General features: G+C 44.9%; 1 protein-coding gene across 1 annotated transcript in view; it reads left to right on the top strand.

Moving 5' to 3' along the window:
• Positions 1 to 19851, top strand: part of LOC125536937 — a 36186-nt gene extending 16335 nt beyond the window's left edge. Inside the window, exons 3-4 of the mRNA XM_048700228.1 lie at positions 19556 to 19631; positions 19720 to 19851. Coding sequence (XP_048556185.1) covers positions 19556 to 19631; positions 19720 to 19851 — 208 coding nt within the window. The remainder of the gene's footprint in view (positions 1 to 19555; positions 19632 to 19719) is intronic.
• The last annotated feature ends 395 nt before the right edge of the window (positions 19852 to 20246 follow it).

Genomic DNA, 20246 nt, shown 5'->3' on the forward strand with positions numbered 1-20246 from the left:
TTGAGAGTCTTAAATAGCATGGTAATTTACTTAAATAATCTTAATATACTAGGTATTGAAGACTAGTAAAAACTTTCTTATGAGTGTGTTGAATACTAAGAGAAGTTTGATGCTTGATGATTGTTTTGAGACATGGAGGTAGTGATATCAAAGTTGTGCTAGTTGAGTAGTTGTGAATTTGAAAAATACTTGTGTTGAAGTTGAAAGTCCCGTAGCATGCACATATGGTAAACGTTATGTAACAAATTTGAAACATGAGGTGTTCTTTGATTGTCCTCCTTATGAGTGGCGGTCGGGGACGAGCGATGGTCTTTTCCTACCAATCTATCCCCCTAGGAGCATGCGCGTAGTGCTTGGTTTTTGATGACTTGTAGATTTTTGCAATAAGTATGTGAGTTCTTTATGACTAATGTTGAGTCCATGGAATATACGCACTCTCACCTTTCCATCATTGCTAGCCTCTTCAGTACCGTGCATTACCCTTTCTCACGTTGAGAGTTGGTGCAAACTTCGCCGGTGCATCCAAACCCCGTGATATGATACGCTCTTTCACACATAAACCTCCTTATATCTTCCTCAAAATAGCCACCATACCTACCTATTATGGCATTCCCATAGCCATTCCGAGATATATTGCCATGCAACTTTCCACCGTTCCGTTTATCATGACACGTTCATCATTGTCATATTGCTTTGCATGATCATGTAGTTAACATAGTATTTGTGTCAAAGCCACAATTCATAATCCTTTCATACATGTCACTCTTGGTTCATTGCATATCCCGGTACACCGCCGGAGGCATTCATATAGAGTCATACTTTGTTCTAGTATCTAGTTGTAATCATTGAGTTGTAAATAAATAGAAGTGTGATGATCATCATTTTCTAGAGCATTGTCCCAAGTGAGGAAAAAAAGAGAGAAAGGCCATAAAAAAGAGAAGGCCCACAAAAAAGAGAGAAAAGGAGAGAAGGGACAATGTTACTATCCTTTTTACCACACTTATGCTTCAAAGTAGCACCATAATCTTCATGGTAGAGAGTCTTTTGTTTTGTCACTTCCATATACTAGTGGGAACTTTTCATTATAGAACTTGGCTTGTATATTCCAACAATGGGCTTCCTCAAATGCCCTAGGTCTTCGTGAGCAAGCAAGTTGGATGCACACCGACTTAGTTTCTTTTGTTGAGCTTTCATATATTTATAGCTCTAGTGCATCCGTTGCATGGCAATCCCTACTCCTTGCATTAACATCAATTGATGGGCATCTCCATAGCTCATTGATTAGCCTCGTTGATGTGAGACTTTCTCCTTTTTTGTATTCTCCACATAACCCCCATCATTATTCTATTTCCACCCATATTGCTATATCCATGGCTCACGTTCATGTATTGCGTGAAGATTGAAAAAGTTTGAGATTACTAAAGTATGAAACAATTGCTTGGCTTGTCATCGGGGTTGTGCATGATGAGAGCATTCTTGTGTGACGAAAATGGAGCATGACTAAACTATATGATTTTGTAGGGATGAACTTTCTTTGGCCATGTTATTTTGAGAGGGCATAATTGCTTAGTTAGTATGCTTGAAGTATTATTATTTTTATGTCAATATTGAACTTTTATCTTGAATCTTTCGGATCTGAATATTCATACCACAATTAAGAAGAATTACATTGAAATTATGCCAAGTAGCATTCCACATCAAAAAATCTGTTTTTATCATTTACCTACTCGAGGACGAGCAGGAATTAAGCTTGGGGATGCTTGATAAGTCTCCAAAGTATCTATAATTTTTGATTGTTCCATGCTATATTATATTCTGTTTTGGACATTATTGGGATTTATTATACACTTTAATATTATTTTTGGGACTAACCTATTAACTGGAGGCCTAACCCAAAATTGCTGTTTTTTTGGCTATTTCAGAGTTTCATAGAAAAAGAATATCAAACAGAGTCCAAACGGAATGAAACCTTCGGGAACGTGATTTTCGGAACGAACGTGATCCATAGGACTTGGACCCTACGTCAAGACATCAACCAGGAGGCCACGAGGTAGGGGGCGCGCCTACCCCCCCCCCCCCGGCGCGCCCTCCACCCTCGTGGGCCCCCTGTTGCTCCACCGACGTACTCCTCCTCCTATATATACCTACGTACCCCAAACTACCAGATACGGAGCCAAAACCCTAATTCCACCGCCGTAACTTTATGTATCCACGAGATCCCATCTTGGGGCCTGTTCCGGAGCTCTGCCGGAGGGGGCATCAATCACGGAGGGCTTCTACATCAACACCATAGCCCATCCGATGAAGTGTGAGTAGTTTACTTCAGACTTACGGGTCCATAGTTATTAGCTAGATGGCTTCTTCTCTCTTTTTGGATCTCAATACAAAGTTCTCCCCCTCTCTTGTGGAGATCTATTCGATGTAATCTTCTTTTGCGGTGTGTTTGTTGAGACCGATGAATTGTGGGTTTATGATCAAGTTTATCTATGAACAATATTTGAATCTTCTCCGAATTCTTTTATGTATGATTGGTTATCTTTGCAAGTCTCTTCGAATTATCATTTTGGTTTGGCCTACTAGATTGATCTTTCTTGAAATGGGAGAAGTGCTTAGCTTTGGGTTCAATCTTGCGGTGTCCTTTCCGAGTGACAGTAGGGGCAGCAAGGCACGTATTGTATTGTTGCCATCGAGGATAACAAGATGGGGTTTATATTATATTGCATGAGTTTATCCCTCTACATCATGTCATCTTGCTTAAAGCGTTACTCTATTCTCTTGAACTTAATACTCTAGATGCATGCTGGATAGCGGTCAATGTGTGGAGTAATAGTAGTAGATGCAGGTAGGAGTCGGTCAACTTGACTCGGACGTGATACCTATATACATGATCATACCTAGATATTCTCATAACTATGCTCAATTATGTCAATTCCTCAACAGTAATTTGTTCATCCATCGTAAATACTTATGCTCTTGAGAGAAGCCACTAGTAAAACCTATGGCCCCCGGGTCTATCTTCCATCATATTAATCTTCCAATACTTAGTTATTTCCTTTGTCATTTATTTTACTTTGCATCTTTTATTTCTCTTTATCATAAAAGTACCAAAAATATTATCTTATCATATCTATCAGATCTCACTCTCGTAAGTGACAGTGTAGGGATTGACAACCCCTTATCGCGTTGGTTGCGAGGATTTATTTGTTTTTGTAGGTGCGAGGGACTCGTGCGCGGCCTCCTACTGGATTGATACCTTGGTTCTCAAAAACTGAGGGAAATACTTACGCTACTTTGCTGCATCACCCTTTCCTCTTCAAGGGAAAACCAACGCAAGTGCTCAAGAGGTAGCAGTAGTAAATGTAAATTTATTCCTTTGTTGTAGGGAAAAATTAGCTTTATGCAAAATTAAACTTAGAGCCTCCACCAGCCAAATAACATATAGAGATAGACAATTCTCATTATTATTCTATGGTGTGAAATTGCCAGTACATTCAATGTACTGACCTACATGGCCGCAACGTCTCATGTTGTAGGATTCTTACGACGAGTAAGTGATACGTTAGGGTTACAATGTCTACACTCAACTTTGCCGTTGGTGTTGTTGGGAACTCCACAACCTTGTTGATACTTCTGCCATATTGATTGAGGTAATGGTATTACGTTATTTTTACATGTGATTGCACTCTGTTATAAATCCTCGAGTACTGTGTGTGTCAGCATACCGATCTTGGGATGACACTTAAGCACAGAGACTTCGATCCATTTGGGTCGGGTCGCTACAAGATGGTATCAGAGCACATGTTGACTATAGGACGTTACCCCTAGAAACTGGCAAGCCCACATGAAAGGATTTTCTCTAAAACTTTATTTTCAAAAGAGATCCCTTAACTCTCATCTTTTCTAAGCTTTACCAAGTATTTCCTCTCACCTCAAGTAGTTGGACTATACCCCCTTTTTCCCTTTTGACCACGCGAAGGTTCGACCGATAAGACCACTCCAAGAAGTACAAGATATCAGACAACTGATGACCAATTCGGAATGAAGAGGATTTTACCGTACATTATAATAATGGAAACTACAACGGTTGAAGACTCCGAAGACTAGGAGAAATTAAAGGCCCTGAAGAATTTCCAGATTTCTATGACCTAGGAAGGCTACCCTTATGGAACTTTTCAGACTATTGAAGCTATCAATACCCGAGATCAAGGTGTATCGGAAAAAGACCGGAACATGGAGCGTTAAAACTCAAAGTTTTTGTCAAGAAAACCCCAAGGCAGGAGATATCAACCATGGAGTGATAGCTCATGGCAATGACATGGGCATAAACACGGCTATCCATGATGTTATCGCCCGCTTATGCTATTGTCATCATGCTGGGTTAAGCATGCATTTCTTCGGAAGGATTGGATGACAAAAGGGCTCATGGAGCACCTATCAGAAAAAGATGAAGTTTTAACCTTAGACGGTGTATCACCGGGATCTGGAGTAGTACATCAAGAATTTTAAGATAGACCTTCAGGAAGCCGTATTTGACAAGGAACCATTTTGTGAAGAATTCAGGACCCTGAAGCTGAAAGTAGCCAAGCTGGAGGAGCAAAACCTCGAGATACCGGAGATTCGTCAAGAACTGAAGGACAGTAGGACCATTGTTCATGCCAAGGATGTTGAAACCCAAAAGTTTGGAACGCAACTCCATATTATTAAAGGACGTCACGAGAAACTTCGCGTCAACAGAAAAGACCTAGCAAAAGAACTTGAGAAGATCAGCAAGCACGATCAAAAGAAGACCAAACCCCTATTATATACTTACGTTAGATGCGATGATTGTGAGCTGTCATTTTTTTGATGTTTTTCCGATAGCCACAAAATAAAATATGTCGCTTCAAAACTATTGTTTGTATTGTGTGTACCCCTCTCTATCTCTCTTATCTCACCCCAAAACCCTTGGAACCAATAGAGGATGAATGGAGATGAACTCATATTTTTTGGACCGATGACTCAATTGGAGACAGACCGATGGATTCAAAACATGGAAGATCACATGAAGAATAACACTATAGCCTGAAAGGATATGGCCCAGCATGCTCTTTAGTGCTTTGAAAGAGGTGCTGCTACTTGGTGGGGGATGTTCCAAACCATCAATGGATGGCAAAGAGTAATCACTTGGGAAGAATTTAAGTTGACTCTGCTAAAGTCTCGGCTTGTGTCCCAGAAATTGAAGCCTTATGGAAATGATATGAAGAAACCTTGTGCATGCAAGCTCTATGGGGAAATGGGACACAACCATAAAGAACACAAGGATGAATGCCCTCATTGTGAAGAAAGTCACTCAGATGAAGAATGCCTAACTAGGCAGATTACTTGTTTCTTGTGTGAAGGGACTACCCACTACCCTGCTATTACCCCATGATACAAAGAACCATCCAGCAGAAGAAAGAAGCAATGAAAGGATCCCTCTTGGAATTTTTAGAAGAACTGGTGATGAAGGAAGAGGTGGAGGACACACCCGAAGAAGACCCAATTAAACCCTGCACCAAGTCATGCTATTCATGTGGAGAAGAAGGACACATCTCCCAGAATTGTCTAAAGGGGGATCTAGTAGCATTCCCGACAGTGGAAGTACAGTATGACCCACAGGAAATATAAGCCATGATTAGCACGGAAAAGTCCAGGAAGAGAAATGGATTGGATTCCAGGAACAACCCAATTTCTACAAAGAAGGATCTGAGTCATATCACATGTTTCAGGTACAAAGATTCAGGACACTACTTCAGCGGTTGCCCAAAAAGGAAGCCGAGGACCCAATGAGGCTATGTAATCACAAGGAAACCTCGAGACTTGTCAGAAATAATATGTTTTCATTGTAACGAAGCAGGGCACTTTGCCATAGATTGTCCCAAAGAGAAGGAGGCTTGTGCTAAATAGTAGTAGTAGTGGGAACATTTCTCTTATTATTGAGGTGTTGAGTTGAGGCATGTAATGGAGATGCAAGAGATTGTAATAAGTTCATGAAATCAATAAAGTTCATGTGTCATGATTTCGTACGTTGAATTTTATGAGTTGTTACTCTATGAAGAAGGATTTTGACCATTTTTTGAGGATATGAGAAATATGGTCTATGGAAGAATTTGTGCATTTCAAGGGTGGTAGTACCCCTGTGAGGACACTTGACCCCCAGAAAAGATAATGATATTCCACGAAGTGGACTTCAGACAAAATAAGTACGAGTTTTATCTCGATATGTGGGATACCCCAAAAATATGAAGGGATGAAGTACTATTGGATATAATGGACGTACAATGTGGTAATATGGAGCAGTTATAACCCCAGGATGAGTTCAATGTTTACAAGTGATGAGATGGGCCATAACCCACAGGCTCCAGGACCTGCCAAGAAGCAAGCACACTCCTGCTGAAGGAAAAACCCTGGAAGAGGTTATGCCTTTATCAACAGACGATCTTATAGGAGTTACGCAAAACCTGAGAGTTGTGAAGAAATGATAGATGTTTATTTGGCTTGCAGAATCAATGGATTTTCCGAACCCAGCTCGTGGACAAGAAAAATTCTGCAATGCTTGTGAGGATGACCGAGAGTTAGATTGCGAGATCCGCTAAACCATATACAAGGTAATGATTTGGGTGCGGAATGGATTGATCACCATGCCGACTTACTCTTATCATTCGCCTTTGCTATATGGGATGGTAAATCTAAGTGACTTACCCATAGTAGAGCAACGCTGATCAAAACCTTGTTTGAACCTTAGAATGGTATAACAATTTTCCCTCGTACAAGGCAGCTGTTGCCAACCATAGGTCATACAGTGAGAATGAAGCCCAGACCCGTTTTCTACAGGGACCCAGTCGAATTGTTTGATGACCACTGAGGGAGTCTTGGATTAGGGGGTGTTCGGGTAGCCGGACTATACCTTCAGCCGGACTCCTGGACTATGAAGATACAAGATTGAAGACTTCGTCCCGTGTCCGGATGGGACTTTCCTTGGCGTGGAAGGCAAGCTTGGCGATGCGGATATTCAAGATCTCCCACCATTGTAACCGACTCTATGTAACCCTAACCCTATCCGGTGTCTATATAAACCAGAGGGTTGTAGTCCGTAGGCAATCAACTTCATATACAAGAATCATACCATAGGCTAGCTTCTAGGGTTTAGCCTCCTTGATCTCATGGTAGATCTACTCTTGTACTACCCATATCATCAATATTAATCAAGCAGGACATAGGGTTTTACCTCCATTAAGAGGGCCCGAACCTGGGTAAAACATCGTGTTCCCTGCCTCCTATTACCATCCGGCCTAGACGCACAGTTCGGGACCCCCTACTCGAGATCTGCCGGTTTTGACACCGACATTGGTGCTTTCATTGAGAGTTCCTCTGTGCCGTCACAATCAGGAAGGATGCCTCCTCCCGTCTTTAAAGACGGCGCCATTGCTAAGGGAGCTTTGGCTGTCGGCCAAACCCTCCGGCTAGGTGGTTTCCTCATGACCGCCTGTTCGGCTGTTGCGCTGACGGTGACCTCTTGGGTCATCAAAAGCAACCTACACGTCAGCTCGGAGCTCGTCGAGCAGCTAGATCCAATGGAGCTCTCTTCCGTAAATGAGCTCTTGGATCACATCGCCGCCCTGGGGGTCGCTACGGATTACGACCAGGTTGGGCTTAAACCCGATCTAAGAGAAATTAACTCTCCCCAAGTCACCCACCACGTTGCCGTGGTAGAGACGCTGTGCGGCGACCCTTCATCTATTTTAAGGACTAGCTACGTCCGAATTCCCGACCCCTCCAAGCCGGATACCCGCGGAGGGGGAGATATAACTCAAGACCTGAGCTTAGGATCAGGCAATGGGCCAGATTCACTGGACAACATCCAAGAATCCGAACTTCAGAGTTCGGAAACTCTTCGGCCTCCGAATCTTGGATTGGGTGAGGTTTCAGATTCAACAACACCCGCCCACCCAATCATAAGCGATCTCTCCCAAATTAGGCAGAGGCCCGAGGAAACAGTACATCATTACTGGGCCAGATTCCTCCTGGTTATGAATAGGATAAAGGATTGCCGCGAGGAAGATGCAATCTCAATTTTTTGCAGTAATTGCACGGATAAGGGAATCCTTAACGCCGTAAGTCATCGTGATATCACACGCTTCGCTGACTTGGCGTCCATAGTATAAAAATACTGTGCGATGGAAAGCGCCTGGAAAACCGAAATAAATTTTTGGGATAATCCGGCCTTGAATAGTAATCCCGTCCGAACTAAGAGGGTGCATCATCACAGGACATCCGGAATAAACACCAAAAAACCAAAACCCTCTACAGGGCATGGAACCGTACTGGAAAGTTGGCTTGATGGACCTTGTAGAATTCATAGTACAGAGGATGCCACACCAACTCACAGCCTTAGAGCATGTTGGATACTCCGGCAGGTGGCCAAAATCGGCGAGGACCTCTTAATTCCGGAGGCCGCAGAAAGCCAGCCCAAGGACACCAGTACCGTTCTCACAGTCTTCGAGACTTTCGCATCAAACAATGTGCGGAAAAGAACACTCCGCAGCCTCGCCGAAGTCTATCAAGTTGCAACAATAAATCCATGGAGCGACACTGCCATTACCTTCAACGCAAGTGATGAACCTAGATTCCGAACAGCCCGAGCACCAGCCGCATTGGTCCTCGGTCCCATAGTGGATGGCTTTCGCCTCACCAAGGTGCTCATGAATGGAGGCAGCGGACTGAACCTCATTTATGAGGAAACTCTTCAAAAAATGGAAATAGACTGGAACCGCGTCGAGCGAAGCAGCACAACCTTTAGAGGAATAATCCCCAGTCGGGAAGCACACTGTACAGGAAAAATCACACTAGATGTGGTGTTCGGCACACCGGATAATTACAGGTCCGAAGAAGTCACGTTTCAGGTGGCCCCGTTTAAGAGTGGATATCACGCTTTACTAAGGCGGGAAGCATTCACAATCTTCCAAGCAATACCCCATTACGGGTACATGAAGCTTAAGATGCCTGGGCCGAATGGAATTATCACTCTAGCTAGTGATCCGGACATAGCACTCCGCGCTGAAAACAAGACGGCCGCATTAGCCCTTGAGGCGCTATCCGAAGCCTTAGCAGCCGAGGAACTGACTGCACTGCGCTCCACGGTTAACAAGGATGATGTGACACTCGATAAGAGATCCAAATCCACATCCTTCAAGCCAGCCAACGAAATAGTCAAATTCTAGGTCCATCCAACGGACCCCAATAAAACAGCTTCAATCGGGGCACGACTGAACCCTGATGCAGACGTCGCACTGCGAGAGTTCCTACGAGAGAACTGGGACATCTTCGCCTGGCACCCTTCAGACATGCCAGGGACCCCACGCAGGCTGGCCGAACACAGCTTAAATATCCTAAAAGGATTTAAACCTGTCAAACAAGCCCTTCGGCGTTTTTCCGAACCCAAGAGACAGGCTATGGGAGAGGAGCTAGCCAAGCTATTGGAGGCCGGATTCATCAGAGACATAAAACATCCGGACTGGCTAGCAAACCTGGTGATGGTACCAAAGAAGGACAAATCCTGGCGCATGTGTGTCGATTTTAAAGACCTTAACAAGGCTTGCCCAAAGGATCCCTTCCCCCTCCCCCGCATCGATCAAATTATCGATGCCACCGCAGGACACGATTTGTTGTGTTTCCTAAACGCATACTCCGGATACCATCAAATCAAGATGGCAGAATCAGACCAAGCTGCAACAGCATTCATCACACCATACGGCCCATTCTGCTTCAACACAATGCCCTTCGGGCTGAAAAACACCGGTGCAACATATCAGCGCATGATCCAGACATGTCTGGCAAACCAGATCGGCAAAACAGTGGAGGCGTATGTGGATGATGTGGTCGTCAAATCAAGACATGTCGAATCCCTAGTAAACGACTTGAGGCTTACATTCGATAACCTCCGACAATATGACATCAAGCTCAACCCAGAAAAATGCGTCTTCGGCGTTCCAGCCGGAAAGCTCTTGGGCTTCATTGTATCCGGTAGAGAAATTGAAGCAAACCCAGCCAAGATCCGAGCTTTGTCACAATTGGACATCCCAAAGGACCTCAAACAAATACAAAAATTAACCGGATGCGTGGCGGCTTTAAGCCGCTTCATCTCCCGCTTGGGAGAAAAGGCACTACCCCTCTATCGCCTCCTTCGGCGGACCGAACACTTCGAGTGGACGGATGCCGCCACGGCCGGACTTGATGAAATAAAAGCCATATTGGCAACAAACCCAGTCCTGGCCGCGCCGAACACCGGCGAACCAATGTTGTTATACATTGCAGCTACACATCAAGTTGTCAGCGCAGTGCTCGTTGTCGAGAGGGAAACGGATGGACACAAATTCCCCCTTCAAAGGCCGGTCTACTATGTGTCCACTGTCCTCACTCCATGCAAATCACGGTACCCGCATTACCAAAAGATTGCATACGCGGTATTCATGGCATCCCGGAAGCTACGACACTACTTTCAAGAGTGTTCCATAACAGTAGCCTCGAAAGTACCACTCAACGATATTATCAACAACCGCGATGCAACGGGCCGGATTGCAAAATGGGCCATCGAGCTTCTCCCGTTCGATATAACCTATAAGCCACGACAAGCTATTAAATCGCAAGTTTTGGCCGACTTCGTCGCAGAATGGATGGAGGCCGAGCTCCCTAAAGAGTACATCACATATTCAAACTGGATTATGCATTTCGACGGCTCCAAAATGTTGGCCGGATTGGGGGCTGGCGTCGTCCTGACGTCCCCCACAGGAGACACAGTCCAATATGTGCTCCAAATTATGTACACGGATTCCAACAATGCAGCCGAATATGAGGCCCTCCTACATGGTCTCCGGATAGCAGTATCCATGGGTATCCAGCGTCTAGAGGTACGCGGGGATTCAAACCTCGCGATATCCCAAATAAATGGAGACTTCGACGCCAAGGACCCAAAAATGGCAGCTTACCGCAACGCCGTCCTAAAAATGTTAGCTCGGTTCGAAGGGCTAGAGTTTCACCATATAGCCCGAGAAAACAATCAAGCAGCGGACGTCCTAGCATGCATCAGAGCAAAACGCGATGCAGTCCCCCCCAACATCTTTTTGGAAAGATTGTTCAAACCATCCGTAGCATGGGAGGGGGAACCCGCAAATAACAGCCCGGACCCAGCCGCACCACTCGACGCCGAACAATCTGACACAATTGGAGGCTCTGCCAATGAAATCACACCTTCAGCCCACGTAATAATGGCGGTTATCGCCCCGTGGACAGAACCACTCCTAGCCTACCTTACTAGGCAGGAACTCCCGGAGGACCAAAACGAGGCCCGCTGCATAGTGCGGCGATCTAAAGCCTATAGAGTCCACGAGGGAGAGCTTTATAAGAAAAGCACTACCGGAGTCCTTCAAAGGTGCATCTCCGAAGAGGAAGGGCGGAACCTTCTGGCTGAAATTCATGCCGGACTCGGTGGTCACCACGCTGCTGCTCGGTCCCTTGTTAGCAAGGCTTTCCGTACAGGCTTTTATTGGTCGACGGCCCGGGCAAACGCTCAGGACCTAGTCCAACGATGCGCTGGTTGCCAACTTTTCGCCAACCAAAGCCATATGCCACCCACCGCACTCCAAACTATACCCATCACCTGGCCTTTTGCGATCTGGGGGCTTGACATGGTCGGACCCCTTAAAGGTGGGACCGATAGGAAAAAATACTTACTGGTCATGGTGGATAAGTTCACCAAATGGATAGAAGCCAAGCTTGTTAAAACGACCAAATCCGGACCTGTGATAGACTTCATATCTGGGGTTGTACACCGTTATGGCGTCCCCCACAGCATCATAACCGATAACGGTACAAACTTTACCGCCGACGAGGTAAAACTCTGGTGCAAAAACATGGGCATCAAGCTCGATTATGCTTCCGTCTATCACCCACAAACCAACGGCCAGGTCGAACACGCAAATGGTCTTATCATGAGCGGCATTAAACCCAGACTGGTGCGGTCCCTCAAGGAATCTAACACGCACTGGGTAGAGGAGCTCGACTCCGTGCTATGGGGGCTGCGGACCACGCCAAATCGCACCACCGGATACACACCATTTTTCATGGTGTACGGCGCAGAGGCAGTTCTGCCCTGTGACATAATTCATGACTCACCTAGAGTGCGCATGTACGAAGAAAGAGAAGCTGAGCTCGATCGGCAGGACAACTTGGACGCCATGGAGGAGGAGCGTGACGTGGCAAAAGCCCGTTCCGCATTTTATCAACAGCAGGCCCGAAGATATCAAAGCAGAGAAGTACGGGCCAAAAATTACAATGTTGGCGAACTAGTTCTACGCCTGCCGGATAAGAAAAAGGACAAACTCAAGCCCAAGTGGGAAGGTCCATTCATAACCGACCAAGTCCTAACTGGTGGGGCGTACCGCCTGCGAGATGCGTCGGATAACCGACTCGAGCCGAACCCGTGGAACGCCACCCGGATTCTGTGTTCGTCTCCTTCCTCTGTCCATTTTTTGCATTTTTCTGTCTTACATTTCTCTCCTTCCCCTCTTTTCTTTTATAGCCCTTAAAGGCTCATCCAGTGATGCGCCACTCGCGCTCATTAAACCTGGGGGCTTCTTTAACAGAAGCTTATTTATACGGGCTTCACGCCCAACACATGCGTCAAACTTCCGCATGTACCTTTTTCTTCACCATTATATGCATCGATATGACTTAAGTTTTGGCCAAGCTGGGTTGCCTGGCTCCTGTGCTTACAACTACGTTCCCGATTGTTCGGCTAGGTGGTAAAGGGAGCACCTCTGCGATTGTTACTGCCAGGTCAGCCGGATGTGTACCTCAGACTGGGTGAAGCCGAAAGCTAGAGTTCTTAAGGGAATATTCGGTCGGTGAAATAAAAGATGATCTTTTTTACCCATTTTATGCGCCCCCAGATGCTTTTTTCTGCATTTTTTCATGCAGTCCGGACATGCACTTTAGGGCATGCCTCCCAGCGAAAGGAACCCCTAACGAAACTATTCTCTCTGGAAGATGTTTCTTACTAACCATGTAATATAACATAACTAGTTGGGCACTTGTCTGATAAAGCACTAATGACCCCTACCCCTGGTCTCCACGCATACCCCGGTTCTTATATAACCGCTATGGTATTTGGACACACTCCGGACCGTCAGGTCCCGAGGTTGAAGCGAAAAGGTCGGCAACGACAAACGATCTACAATCCGGCTAGAAGGCATTACACATGTCAATTTAAAATTACATAGTCATTCTGACTGATTGTATTCCTCTTCTATACCATTTAACAGGCTGTCTAATTTACAGTCCTGCTGGGAATACTTCACGGCCAACTCTACTTGGCCGTATACTAAGCTTACAGGGATCTCCTTCCCGTAAGGCCCCACTGGTCCGACCTCGGCCATGTGGTTTGGGTCAGACTTCGTAAAACGGGTCTTCACCATGGCCCAGGCCTCCCTAGCGCCTTGTCGGCAAGCCGATATCTTCCATAACCGGAAGCGCCACCGAGCTCCCTTCAGCTTCTCCGCAAGCTCTCCAAGGCCCTCGGGCACGGATTGGGCAGGCCATAAGGCTTGGGCAATACCCCGCATTGCCTGCCGAATTCGCTCGTGCATTTGCAAGAGTTCGGGAAGAAGGTCACCCGTAGAACCGGGCATCTCCTCTGCAGGACGACCTGTGAGCATACCTACAGACATTACTCTGTTAGTCGACTTCTTCGCCGAACTCTTTTTTCAAAGTTCATTCAAGCACTTACTAAAAATGTCGCGTCGAAGCCGCTGATTCTCCTTCGTGGAGTCCGACAGCTAGCCACGAACATCTTTAAGTTCGACGTCCAGCTTGGTGTTGGCATCCTGAAGATCATTCTTCTCTCGCCTCACCTTTGTCAACGTACTCTCACCGGCCTTTAGCCGGCGTAAGAGTTGTTGCTTGTCCGGATCAAGTCCGGTGCCATCTGCAATATGATTTGTCAGATTTGCACCCACACTGCACAATACTAATCTTTCGAAGTGTATCTTACCTGAGGGGGTCTCTTTGGGCTCCCCTGCTGTGGCTAGTGCGGCCTCTAGTTGGGCCTTGCACTTTTCCAGCTCCTGGGACAGTACGGCATTCTCCTCTGTAAGAAGCTGCATATTAAATGATCCTTAAATCAGTTGCTCTAACTACTTCAAATCTCGGGGGCTACTGGCATATATATATTTAACCAAAATTTTCTTACCCGTATGTCTTTTACATACTGCTCCGTGGCTCTGGCTAAACCATTTTGAGCGGCACAGAGGTACGCATCTCCCGAATTAAAGGCATCTAAAGCCTCTTGGGAGAAACAAGCGTCGCGTAGAATTGTCCGGCGACGCCTGTGGTTCATGGCACTCTCCACTTTAGAATTTGTGGCAGACAGCCTGTCTGCATCCTCTATCGGAGGAGCGTCCGGTGCACGCCTTGTGCTCGCCTCCGCTTCCTAGCCAGACATTGGAGCCTGGCTGGTGGAGGCGCGATTGGCAACCTCTCCGGATGTTGTCCGGCGAGGTCTCTTCATTCTGAAGATAGCACGAACGTTAATATGCCCTAACAGAATAACTCCAGGGAAATAGAGGGTGCACTATACCTTTGCGCCGGCATCTCAATCCGGACTTCATTCCATTTTGCCCCACGGGGCTCTGTGGCCCCTCGTTGGCTAGCCGCCGCAGGTTCGGCCTCCTGCCTCGGAAATCTCCCCTGCAAAACATGGCTGTCGTTAGAAACACCGGGCTACGTGAGGGTGGAATCTCTTTCAAGGGAATAAGATCCCGGTTTCTGTCACCTGGGAGGCCAGGATTAACCCTGGGTAATCCACCGTAATGGCTACCAAGGTATTGTCCTTGCTTAGCTGATGGAACACCCCGTCGATAAGCTCCACCGATATGTCCGGATCCTCTTCGGAGTCCGGATTGAGGGACCGTTCTGGGTCCTCGGGCTGTGGAGGGCGGCTGCTTATATCCTTTACCTCCTGTCGCAGTTCCTGCATTGAAGTCGTTAGACTACCTATCTAACCACGGGAGTATAAAACAAACGGGCAAGCGCAATTGTTCACTTACCCAACTTGGAGGATCGTACATACTGAACCCGGCCTGCGGGTTGACGCGGAGGAATTCCTCCTTTTCTCCCTTGTACAAAGAGGATAAGATCTTTACTAAGGAAGCGGCTGAGGCCGGCCCGTTACGACCGTAACGTGTGGCGTCATCCTCCCCATTGAAATCCCACATGGGGTGGCCTCTATATTGAAGCGGCTGCACCCCCCGCATAATGCATGCGGCCATGACTCCAATCATGGTTAGTCCGGAATGAGCCAACAGTCTTATCCGGCCCATCAGGTAAAGGACGTCTCTGTCGCTTTCTCTCTGGGAGCTCCGTGGACGCCAGCTCAAGCGTTTCTTCAATGGAGCACTGTTGAACTCAGGGAGACCGACCCGGATAGGGTCCGGTAGCGGGACGTCATCTATATAAAACCATTCCGAAGGCCAGTCCTCGGACGCCTTCTTTGGGGTTCCGGATAGGTATCCGGTCCCAGCGATGCGCCATACTTCGGCTCCGCCCACTTGGTATATAGACCCCTTTTGAGAACGGGGCACCAGGAAGAATAACCTCTTCCATAGCGCGAAATGAGCCTCAATGCCTAAAAATAGCTCGCAAAGGGCGACGAAACCCGCAATATGCAATACGGAGGTGGGTGTGAGATTGTGCAGCTGGAGGCCGTAGAACTCCAGAAGCCCGCGGAGAAATGGATGAATTGGAAATCCCAGTCCCCTTATTAGATAGGGGACGAGGCACACCCGCTCTCCTTTAGAAGGATTGGGGGTGCTCTCCGCTTGTTTTCCGCCATTGTAGGTGGCGAGACCGGCTCGGACCGGGACCATGTATGCCTGAGGGAGAAATCCCTTGGCCTGAAGCGACACTAACTCGCTATATGGGATGGTGCAACTCTCCCAGTCCCCGGGTTTGGGACCGGAGGGGCGAGGGGAGGAGCTGCGACGGCTGGTCATGTTGGAATGGACCTTTGCTGGAAGCGCTCTGATGATAACTCGCGGAAATGAGAAGATGTGGTTTGGACCTAAATCCCCATCCTGTTAAATAGGCGGCTCGTTTATACGGCTAGGGGTGTGGATGTAAAGACACCCCGACTTTTCGCATTCGTTTGACACGTGGAAGACGGCCATTATTGGGCGTGGAAGCCGAGGAGCACTACATTACAAAAATAGGACATTATTCCTACAGGTACACAAGATTTGGAGAAGAACCCGCCTTGCAATGCCGAACAATCTGCGCGCCGGACTCGTCGTCATTGAAGCCTGGTTCGGGGGCTACTGAGGGAGTCCTGGATTAGGGGGTGTTCGGGTAGCTGGACTATACCTTCAGCCGGACTCCTGGACTATGAAGATACAAGATTGAAGACTTCGTCCCGTGTCCGGATGGGACTTTCCTTGGCGTGGAAGGCAAGCTTGGCGATGTGGATATTCAAGATCTCCCACCATTGTAACCGACTCTATGTAACCCTAACCCTATCCGTGTCTATATAAACTGGAGGGTTGTAGTCCGTAGGCAATCAACTTCATATACAACAATCATACCATAGGCTAGCTTCTAGGGTTTAGCCTCCTTGATCTCGTGGTAGATCTACTCTTGTACTACCCATATCATCAATATTAATCAAGCAGGACGTAGGGTTTTACCTCCATCAAGAGGGCCCGAACCTAGGTAAAACATTGTGTTCCCTGCCTCCTGTTACCATCCGGCCTAGACGCACAGTTTGGGACCCCCTACCCGAGATCTGCCGGTTTTGACACCGACAACCACCATGAGATATCGATAGTTGTTTTGTATTGGCGCCAGACCCAGTCACAGAAGAACCGTACCAAGATGAAAGGACACAAGAATTGAGGAAAAAGTTATGCCACTACTGGAAGAGCTCAGAGAAGGAATTATCCTAAAGATCTGAGGAGACCGACACTGTCAACAATAAGGATGGAGTATATGAGTTTTGATGGAACCGTAACCATGCTTCTAAGGCTGATAGCACCCCAGACCCCCTGCGACGATCGATCGATTTTGAGAGACGCCAAACCTAACCTATTTCTAGCTAGTCTCTTCGAATCTCGAGGGAGAGATTCATTTTAAGGGTGCTAGGTTTTGTAACATCCCAAAGTTCTAAATTTTGGAATGTTATATTAAATAAATAGTTTGATTGTTTGTTTGATTGTGGTGTGGTTGCTTGTGTGAAATTGAGTGAAATTGAAACTTTTTGAAAGTTAAATGAGAGGGAATAAAAGGACTTTCCCAAACTTTCACCTTCCATTTATAATCTCCATGAATTCAAATTTATTTCATCACAAAACCCGAGAGTGAAGATGATATGACTTCTTCCATTTAATTAAATGAAAAAAGGTTTTGAAAAGATTTGAGTTCCATTTGGAAATATTTCAAACTCAGAAACTTTATGCAACTCAATGAGTTTCATCAGAGAAGATAAAATGACTTCTTCAAATGCTATGAAATATGAGTTGGAACTTTAAAAGAATCAAATTTAAAGTCCCTTTGAAGTTATTTTGAAACCCACTTTCAATTTGGAGTTATTTGCTTTTTATTCAAATTATTTTTCTCGAAAAATAAAATATATGGAAAATAGGGTAAAATGGTTCCCTGCAATATAAAAATGAAGAGAAATAAATTTGAAATTATTTTGGTATGTTAAAACATTTTTATTTGGTTTTTAAATTAGCCAGCAGCACTATTTGCTTTATTTAATTTTTTGTGGAATTTATTTGCCGCTGAAAATATGTTCATGTTTTAGAAAAAAAATCTGAAATTTTATATATATATAATATGTGAAAATGCCTTTTGGAGCTCGGCCTCCATGGAGGCCGGTTTTTGAAGAACACAAAATTCATGAAAATTCATATTTTTACAATTCAAAAAAATCTAATTTTTTTACAGATATACATGGAGGAATAACACACATGTGTGTAAATTTTTAAGACGAAATACGTTGAAATGAAGGCTGTGCAAAAAAGACAAATCTGAGACTTTTTAACATATATTACTATTCATCCTCAAAGTCCAGAAATTTGTCTTTTTTCTATAGGTCGCATTTCGAAGTATTTCATCTTGAATTTTTACACACACATACATTTCATCCGTGTATAGTTGCATATTTATTTTCAGAATTTTTTAAGTCAAAAAGTTTAAATTTTGAATTTTTCAAAAATAAAAGGGCTCCATGGAGCTCGGTCACCAAAATGCCATAATCTATAATATGCCTATATTAAGTTTTATTTTATTTTCATTATTCAGTTTTCTTTTTCTGTTTTTTAAATGTGCATACACCGTAACTATTTGTCGGCCACATGCGCAGCATAGTAGACAGGCCGGCCCGTATTTTTTTGTCTTTTTATTTTCGTTAAGGTTTAAAATGTTTGGCGCACCTAGCTGCCTGGGCACCTAGAGCATCAGCCGTTCGATCAACTCATCATCCTATCGAGATAGATCGGGTTTAGAACTGCCCAACCCCCAACCCGTTAAAAACATTAAATACATTGGCATTTACACGAATTTGGACCTTCCATAATATTAAAAATATTTATTAGCCAGTCACGATTCTCACCTTCCAATAATATTGCATGCGGATATATTAGTACGTACCTGTCATAATGTTTCGCACTATTCTGTTGCTATTTAATTCGACCGTTCTAAAAATAAAAGTTGCGCTTTAATTTGATTGCTTACCAAAAAAAGGGCTCATGCACTGCCATAATTTGGCCGAGGAATTAAAGTGGGAGGAAATTAAAACATCCAGCACGCATTTTACATACCTAGACATGATCCACTCTCCCTGCTGTTTCATTTTTCACATGCGCACGCCCTGCTGATTTCACCTCTCCTTCGATTGTATTCTCCACAAGCATACCCAGATCATCATCGATTTTCATCGTTAATCTTCACAGGAGCATACCCAGGTGATCATCCCCCCTTCGTTTAGCCTGGCCATGGTAGCCAGTGTCACCTCCATGGTCGCCGATTGTGGTCGTTGTTTTTCTCCATCACAGCTATAGCAATTTACATATTTTTTCCTATTTACATATTCAGTCTTTCTACCCATAACAAATCTCAGCCTCAGCGCTTCAAGTATTCTATTAACTCTCCATTTGATAACGCGGCCGCTGTACATTCCTGTCCAGAACACGTGATGAATGTACGTATTAGTTAACTGGATTAAGAACTATCAGACTGAAGATGTATCCACGTATTTAAACTTCATTTTTACTGTTTCCCTATGCAATATTAAACACTAATCTTGTTATACATTCAACTTGCATCACCCCTCCTGCTAAATCAATGAAACACCAGCCAAAAGCTGGTTTCTTCAAAAAAAACTTGCATCACCGATTTGAGTAAGGATTTCTTCTGCCTAACCTTATGTCTCATGATAATTCAAGATTTTACTGTTTTAATTATATACCGGTTATATCTAATTATGCAGGGTTGAGAGTGGTCTTTATACTTTGGAGTTCATGAAGAATTGGAATGAGACAGAGGTCGCCAAAGAGCTCAATTCAGTAAGCCATCCATAATTTTCCTTACAACATTTTCATTAAAAAAACTCTCATCCTTGTGTTGCATACTTACTTCCTGTCGTCAACATAGGCATGCATTGACAAGGTTAGGGCCAACATTCTAATGGACATTCTTACCATCAGAGATAATGTAGCGGCACTTCCAGATTTCGTCCAACTACTAGTGAGGCAATACGAGGATGGAGTCGTCGTGAAGAAATGAAGACTTTCTTATTACCTTTATTTCATATTTTACATAATTATATCAAACTTGCTGTCATTTTGGGACAAAGTATTGAACATTCCATGTAATAAATACGACTATTTGCTCCATTTTATGGTCAATCTCTTCATACTTACCCTTGGGTATCATGTTGTGGGCCATATTCCCACGGACGTGTCCTGGTATTGTACTTTTTAGCGCCGACAGTTAAAATTCATACAAGAAGCTTCTTACAAATTAGACTACAATTTTTTCCTCTGTTCTGGATTTATACTTCAACTCATTTGGGTCTCCCATACTCCAATGAGATCAAAAACGAATATTACCTTCAGTTTCATACATACACTAAACCTTCTCCTCTAATACCTGGCCGTCATAGCATATCATAGCTAAAT

This window comes from Triticum urartu, chromosome 2 (assembly GCF_003073215.2).
Source record: "Triticum urartu cultivar G1812 chromosome 2, Tu2.1, whole genome shotgun sequence".
In the NCBI taxonomy this organism is placed as follows: Eukaryota; Viridiplantae; Streptophyta; class Magnoliopsida; order Poales; family Poaceae; genus Triticum; species Triticum urartu.